The 8,080-nt window shown below is 40.2% G+C and overlaps 1 protein-coding gene across 1 annotated transcript; it reads right to left on the reverse strand.

Moving 5' to 3' along the window:
• Positions 1–597: 597 nt before the first annotated feature.
• Positions 598–6,242, reverse strand: LOC145415933 (uncharacterized). Its single transcript, XM_080285042.1, has 5 exons — positions 6,164–6,242; positions 4,774–4,932; positions 3,619–3,810; positions 1,614–1,723; positions 598–789 (listed from the first exon to the last, which is right to left on the reverse strand). Exons 2-5 carry the CDS (start codon positions 4,889–4,891, stop codon positions 736–738), a joined length of 474 nt encoding a protein of 157 aa, XP_080141168.1. The 5' UTR covers positions 4,892–4,932; positions 6,164–6,242; the 3' UTR covers positions 598–735.
• Positions 6,243–8,080: the final 1,838 nt, after the last annotated feature.

Below are 8,080 nucleotides of genomic sequence, written 5' to 3' on the forward strand. Positions count from 1 at the left end.
GAGCTGACTACGCCAAAGTCATCTGCTGCATCGCTGCTGAAGATTAAGGACCATGGTTAGACGGAACTCGCCTTTGTGGTTTAGAAAGAGGCTGGCACTGGTGAGGGAAGCCCTCACGTGGTGGCATCGATATAGGCGGACAACTTCGCTAACTGGTTACACGAACGTTTCTCAACTCCTTCCCTATCCAGTGAAAAGAACCTGGTAGACTGCAAGATAGTGAACTACTAGAAAAATATTTGAGTTGGTGCCTCGTATGTCCAGTTCAGGCACTTAGTGTCAGGGGAACACTTTTCATGTGATCTCTAGTAAAGAAACTTCCCAGTGTGGTTGCACCTGATTAGTATAGTTCCTTTAATGACTGGAATGCACAGGCTTCAGCACCAAGACAAAGCAATGTTCCCTTGAAGAACTAGCATTAAGGGTTATGTTGAAAAGGGAATTATATATACCGGTATCTGTACATTACTGTTCCTTATACTTTTAGTGGAAATGATTTTATGTGATACTTTCTATCATTTAAATTATCAATATTCAGAACTGGGTAAAAAATATATATCATCTGTATGTTAGTCAGGTAATAAAAACAATGTAAGATGCTGCTTTGGATTTATTCACTTACACACTCGTGCGCGCGCGAACACACAGTCATAACACACAGGCGCATGCACACAGAATGGAGATTGGTCCTGGTTCCGGTTCACGTTGGGTCAGGTCGGTTCAGCGGTTTCCATGTTATCCAAGAATTCCAAAAATTATTCTAAGCAAGCAGAAGATGAAGTCGGTGAGCTGTGGGGGAGAGAGAGGGAGAGAGTGAGTTATAGGAGTTATGGATCTTTTTTTCAGAAAGAGAGAGGGAGAGAGAAAGAGAGAGATTCCATGGGTTATTGATCTTTTTTTGATGTTAGAGAGAGAGAAGTTATAGTTCTTTTGGATCTTTTTTTGATGTTAGAAAGACATACATGTTATTGGGGTTATGGATATTTTTTTCAGGATATATATATATATATATATATATATATATATATATATATATATATATATATATATATATATATATATATACCCTATATATTTATAGAGACAGACAGAGAGACAGACAGACAGACAGACAGAAACAGGGAGAGACAGACAGACAGAGAGGTTACAGGCGATATGCATGTTTTTTTTTTTTTTTTTTTTTACGGCGAAAGATAAGCTATAGAGGTTATGGATTTTTTTTTTTTTTAACGACTACGACTTAACGCAAAGTAAAATTTCAACAAAAGAGTGATAATGATCGAGGAAGTAAGCATCGTATGCTAATACATACTTTAATTACTATAAAATAAAAAAATATCAGATAATTCTCTCTCTCTCTCTCTCTCTCTCTCTCTCTCTCTCTCTGGGGGCACGGTGGCTCAGTGGTAGAGCATCAAGCTCGTAATCGGGGTATTGCGAGTTCAAGCTTCGCCCGGGACTGCCGCGCCGGGAGTGGCAGCGCGCTCCTATAACCTAGCGGGGCTATATAATCCAATACAGGGTCTAGCTCGGGGGAAAGCCATTTCTCCCATTTTCTTTCTCTCTCTCTCTCTCTCTCCATCATTTTTTCTATATCTATCTGTCGTACTCACAAAGCCTAGTATCTTCAGCTTCGACAGCAGACACGCGATGACCTCTGGGAGGGTTTCAAGGCCGAAGATTTGTACCAAGATATCCAAGTTCACCTCAGGTGATGTGTCGACTGTGGTAGAGGAAGGGGAGAGGTTCGATTAGGTCAAGTGATTAGAGAAGCTGCCTGATGTTTGAAAGGACATAGGCAATCCAGGACAGAGCAGGGTAATGAAGAGGAAGGCAGGGAAGGGAAGAAAAATTTAGAAGAAGGCAGGGCAGGGCAAGGCAGGTGAGCCGTTTGGAGGAATGTTGGATGGGGATGTAACTGAGAGAGAATAAATCTTTCTCACTCTAGTTGTTTAGGAATCAGTGTAATATCTTCGCCATCGACAGCATTATCGTCTTATACTTATTTGAAATCTACAACCCAGAAATAAAAACAAATCAACCAGAAGATTAAAAATATTTACCGCACCACAAATAATAACAATTTTGCCTCTAGATTAAACATTTTCGCCACATTCAACTACGTGATGAATCCAGCTTGGCAGAAGAAACTGAAAATAAGTCTTCATATTAAAGGGAAGTAGCTTAGCGAATTCAAGAAAAGCCGAGATAATGACATCTAACAAGTAGATGGAGAAGAATGCTATGAAGTTTGATCGCGAAATAGGAGAAAATATAGTGTTTTAGGAATTTAACAATGATCAAAGCACGAGACAGAGCTAAGGGATCTGAAGTATGTCGCAGGTTTGGAGAAGGCATATTAGGGCACTGTGAAGCATGGGGAAGAAGGGGTCAGGGTATGAAAGCAAAGTGACCCTGAAGGTCCTGTATTCATGCAAGCAGTGATCATTGAATACTAGGGACCGAAAAAGGGTAGAAGTGCTGGTGATGAAGTGTTCCAGGTCTGTATGTGGAATTACATGACTTAGCAGAGTGAAAGAGGACATTGAAAGAGCTTGAAAGACCAGGGACGTGTTAAAGTAGACGTAGTGCAATGGAATGGGCAGATCAGGCTAAGTTATGGTAAAGCCGGTAGAGAGAAGGTGTGGTGGGAGATTGATGACAGTATACAGATTAGAAGTGGAGTTAATGAGGGAAATAATGAGATCTAGGCGAATGAAGGAATGATAGTGATAAAAAAGTTTTATAACTGGAGGTGTGACAATCCAGGAGTGTGGGAAGCGTGTTTGGTATCAAGCAAATGGAAATAAAGTGGCTCCTGGGAAAACGACTCTGCCAGTCTTCTGTCAGAGGAAGAAGTGAAGCAGCTGGGGTAAATCGTGAATAAGAGGAGGATGAGTGTGTAGGAGTTTTAAGATAGTTTGAAAGAGAGACCATTTAATTAAACTGCTGAGGAAAAGAATGAGAGTGACTGAGGTTGCTTTCTCTTGCTTTCCGGCACCACCAACCTGGAATGAGTAACATGTGGTGAGAATAGAATAAAGTCATAGTACTGGCACCAAAATAATATAAAACAGTAAAACAGAATCACAAAAAATAAAGGTATGGTATTGGCGCCAGAGTAAAACAAAAGTCTTTAAATCGACGATATGAGATTCAGAGAAAAACAGAATCGCATAACATAATGCTCGGGTATGAGAGCCAGAGTGTAATAGAATCACATAGCATTAAGTTAGGGTATGAGATCCAGTGTAAAACAGAATCACACAATATAAAACTAAGGTATGGGAGCCAGATTAATCACATAACATAAAGAATGGGCATGAGAGCCAGATTAAAACAATCACATAACATAAAGCTGTGGTATGAGAGACAGGGTAAAACAGAGTAAGAAAATCAACGTAACACAGAGTGACTATATCAAAATGAGCAAAAACAGGAACAATATGAAAATAAGCGGAAGACAGAGTGACAGTGTGAAAATCAGCTTAAAACAGTGACAATATGAAAATCACCTTAAAATGAGTGACATTATGCAAATCAGGATGAAAGAGTGACATTGTGAAAATCAGTGTAAAACGTGTAACAGTATAAAAGTCAGCGTGAGAGTGACATTACCGGTAATGTTAGCGAGAAGGTCCAAGTTCACCTCATGTTCCAACTCTGCGACGCACTCTGTCAAAATTTCCTTTATTGTTGTCAGCAGGGCTTCGGTGAGGCCTCCGCAGAGTATGTCAAGTTCCAGGACGCAGCCCAACAAGTTGATCTCGCACGCGGGTAACAGGAGCGGCCCCTGACAAGTTACGTCGACTGTAGAGGGTTCGGAGAATGGGGTTATTAGAGGCGGGGAGAAAAGAGGGAGGCAGAGAAGGCATCTGAAAAAGGGAAGAGAGAAGAGGGAGACAGGGGAGGAAACGGGAAGGACGGTGAAAAAGGGAGAGGAGTTGGTACGCAGTTGGAGGTAATGAATTCTCTCCTTCACATACTGGTATGGCTTTGGCTGTGGAGGGTTACGGAGAATGTTAGTAGAGTTGCAGGTGTAGGAGGAGGCAAAGGCAGAACGGAAAAGACTGAGATAAACTGAAAAGAACGAGGAGGAAGAGAGAGAGGAAGAAAGGCTTATCCTAACATGCTGATTGGCTGTGTGAATTTTTTAGACTTTTGAGAATAAGATTACAAATCTAAGTCTATTATCTGATCGAAGTTTTGGTAGATTCGACCCATTCATTAGTAGTAAAAATAATGCAAATAAAGCAACTTCTTTATAGTAAGCCTGTGACAGTAGGAGAAAGAACCTGAGTAAGAAAGTCCTGGAAACTTCTTTCACCAATCTCCATAATTGGGAATTGAGTAAATGAGCGAGTGAGATGGAACATCCTTTGAGTATGAGTGAACCTGCATGAGATGAAGCGAGTGCGAGTGTCTGTGGGAGTCAGTTAAGACTGAGGGAATGAGAATATATAGTAGAAACGTTCTTTCAGCTGCGTTAGGTTTCTTATCTGTTTGAATATGTGTAAGTGAATCAGTAAATACAATAAATACTGCTGAATGGATGTGTGTGTGTGTGTGTGTGTGTGTGTGTGTGTGTGTGTGTGTGTGTGTGTGTGTGTGTGTGTGTGTGTGTGTGTGTGTGTGTGTGTGTGTGTGTTTTATATATGATACCTTCTCATACCAGGGAGTATGCCAATGAATGTGAGACTGAATATGCATGTTAGAAGGAGAACCAGAAAATGAGAGTGACATTCAGACGACAACCAAAACACAGCCACTAACCAAGCGGAGGAACAACAACGTCAAGGAAGACGTTGGACCCGCTGCAGGGCAGAAGCTGTGCCAGACTTCCTCCGGCCAGAAGACCCATGACGAAGAGGCTGAGAAGGGCCATCCGCATGGTGGTGGTTGTGGTGGTGGTGGTGGTGGTGGTGGTGGTGCCTGTAGGGGAGAGGGAGAGAGTGACTGTGGGAGTGGGGTAGGTAGGTAACGGGAGGTAGCGTGGAGAGTGAGTGGGAAATTACTGAAAGCAAATAAGGTGAGGGAGAGTGAAGGATGTGTCAGGAGTGAGGTGGGAAGTGGTAGGTGGGGGGAGAGTGGGCGATGAGTGGAGAGTGTGTGTGTGTGGGAGTGAGAAAGGAATGTAAAAGGAGGTAAAATGTGAGATGAGTGAGGAATGTCTCTGAGAGTAGGGAAGGAATGTAAAGGGGGTGGGGTTGGGAAGAGCGGGGCATGAGTGAGGAATGAGTGTGGAAATGGCAAGGCAGGTAATTGGACGGAGAGTGAAGGATAAGTGGGCAGCGAATGGGGAAGTGGTAAGGCAGGTATGGGAAGGGAGGTGAGGGATGAGTGGGCAGTGAGTGTTGGAATGGAGACAGAAACTGAGGGAAGCGTGAGCGAGGAGTGAAGAATTGGTAAAGTTACCTGTTTATATTCCTTTTAACCTTAATTTGTCCCTGATTTACATCTTTTTGCAGCTTATTTCATGCAGCTCAGTGGTAGAATAGGACAAAGCTACGTCGTTACATCCTTTCTTTGATTATCTTCCTATTCTAGTGTTAACCCGTTATTGCAAATCATAATTCACGATGGAGACATGACAATTTTAGGCCAAGTTGGAGAGAAATCAATGCCAAGAGAACCAAGGATCAAACAACTTCCGGTATGTTTTTTAAATTCCTTCGATAATGCTATTTCCCTGCTAAAAGATAGTCAGAGGAAAAAAAAGCCAGTTTATACAAGAAATGAAATCCTCTTAGCTTTAATTCATCAGGCGAATTTTTCTATATATTACTAAGAGGGAATATTGTAATAAAATTATGGCTATAGATGCTTAGTGAGTTACTGGCAAAGTCTCACCGAGATTTTATGCTGCATATGTACACAATAATAGTAACTTATTTTGCTCTAGGATGTGAAAGCTGTCGGTTTTCTCTGAGTTAATCAAGGATTTTAGCCAATTCTGTAGCAGAGTTTATCCCATAAGTAAAGAGTATCAGATGATTTTACCGCGTATTTAACAGAAAAGACTTAGTAGTAGTGATAGGGTAACCAGTCGTAAAAGAGATTTTTACATTGTTTCACCACAAGAAGTGCCCAGAGGTGAAGAAATGTTAAGTGGTAGCACGTATAAAATGGGTTGTATCTGAATTAACTTTATGAATGAGGTTACCTGATTCTTCGCTGTGGAAGAGAAGGTGAGTGGAGTGAAGAGGAGAGGTGTGGATTCCGTCTTTTATAGGGAGATGAGACCGAGGAGAATGTAAGGGGAGATGGAAGGGGGAATGTGCAGAAGTAAAGGTGAGGTAGTGGGGGGAGGATGGGGGGAAGAAGGAAAGAGAGAAGAGGAAAGTGGGGACGGAGAAGGGAGGGAGTGAGTTAAGGGGGTGCGGTGAGAGAGAGGAGGAGGGAGGGATAGGGGGAGTATAGCATGCAAGGACCTTGAGAGAGGAAGGGAGATAATTAGGGAGAGTGAGAAGAGGCGGGATGGAGGGAAGTAGGAAAGACGGTGAGAGACTGGAGGGGAAGGTGGGTAGTGGAAGGAGAGAGAGAGAGAGAGAGAGATAAGGTTGATGAAACTACATGGTAGGACATAATACTCTCAGAAAGATATTTTTCTTGTTTTGTTAGAGGTATCTCCAGACGACTTTATATCCCTTAGGAGATACATGGATCAGATCTTGCATTCATTAACCTCTGTACTGGCAGATTTCCCAGCTAAAGTAGAAAAATAAAGACTGTTATGAGGAAAAATAAAATAAAATACCTCGTCTCACCTAATCCATCCATCAGTACTTCCACCCTAATATTTTCGCCATTTATTGTACGCCTGTAAGTGTGATAGGAGTGTGAGTTCACAGTATGTAATAAGGTAATAAATATAGTTAATCACAATCGTATAATTACAACGGTGACAGATGGTTTCATTACACAGGTGACAGATGGTTCCACTTTGAATGTTGCTTATAGTGTTTTTTTTGTTTTTTTTTTCGAATATTTCTAACTAAATTGTTTTCCTTGTATTTGGCATAAAGTTTTATTTTCACGTTGTACTGATTAAAATACTGGCCATGTATAACTAAGTGGAATTACTGTAAATTTTTTATAGGTTTATTGTTTCAAAATGTAAAGAAGGAAGGATGTAAAGACGACTTATTGATACTTGATGAATAGGAGAGAGACTCCGTGAAGGAACAGTACCCTGAGGAACACCACACCTGAGTGCTTTAGAAGATTTGTGACACTCGACTACAGTTGTCTTCGTTAATATAATTATTATTATTAGTAGTAGTAGTAGTAATGGCAGTAGTAGTAGTAGTAGCAGTATCATAATAATAATAATGATAATAATAATAATAATAATAATAATAATAATAATAATAATAATAATAATAATAATAATAATAATAATAATAATAATGATAATAATAATAATAATAATAATAATAATAATAATAATTATTATTATTATTATTATTATTATTATTATTATTACTACTACTACTACTACTATGATACGGAGATGGAGATGATGACGTGGATTATTATTTTTTGTTTTATGTTATTATTATTGTTATTATTATTTTTATTAATATTATTATTGTTATTATTATTATTATTATTATTATTATTATTATTATTTATTACTTAGAGTCTTCTGATCAGTAGCAACTCCACCAACCTGTGACCTTTATTCGCTCCTCCTCCTCCTCCCACACACATGAACTCGCTCTTATCACTTAGTTTTTCATCTATACCTCACTTTTTCTAGGATATACTCTTCTTACTAATAATTCCCGACATATTAACAGATCTGACAGTGCCAGTTACTCCTGTAATTGGCTGAATGGTAAGATACGGCTGGTGAATTTAGGAACGTATTTCTTAAGGTAATGAAGTTAATAAGCATCTGCTGGCGTGGCGTGAATCATTTGCCTACGGTACGCGTGTGGAAGGAAGAACACATGTTTAAGTACACGGAGCAGAAGCCTGCAAGCTGGTGTTAAATGCGGCCACACTTGTTTGAAAAAGGTGATCGGCAAGACGAAGCGACGCACCGGGTCAGAGCCGCTGCAGTATCTGAGTCTTA

This window comes from Coenobita brevimanus, chromosome 104 (assembly GCF_032717465.1).
Source record: "Coenobita brevimanus isolate Jiangsu-jjx chromosome 104, ASM3271746v2, whole genome shotgun sequence".
In the NCBI taxonomy this organism is placed as follows: Eukaryota; Metazoa; Arthropoda; class Malacostraca; order Decapoda; family Coenobitidae; genus Coenobita; species Coenobita brevimanus.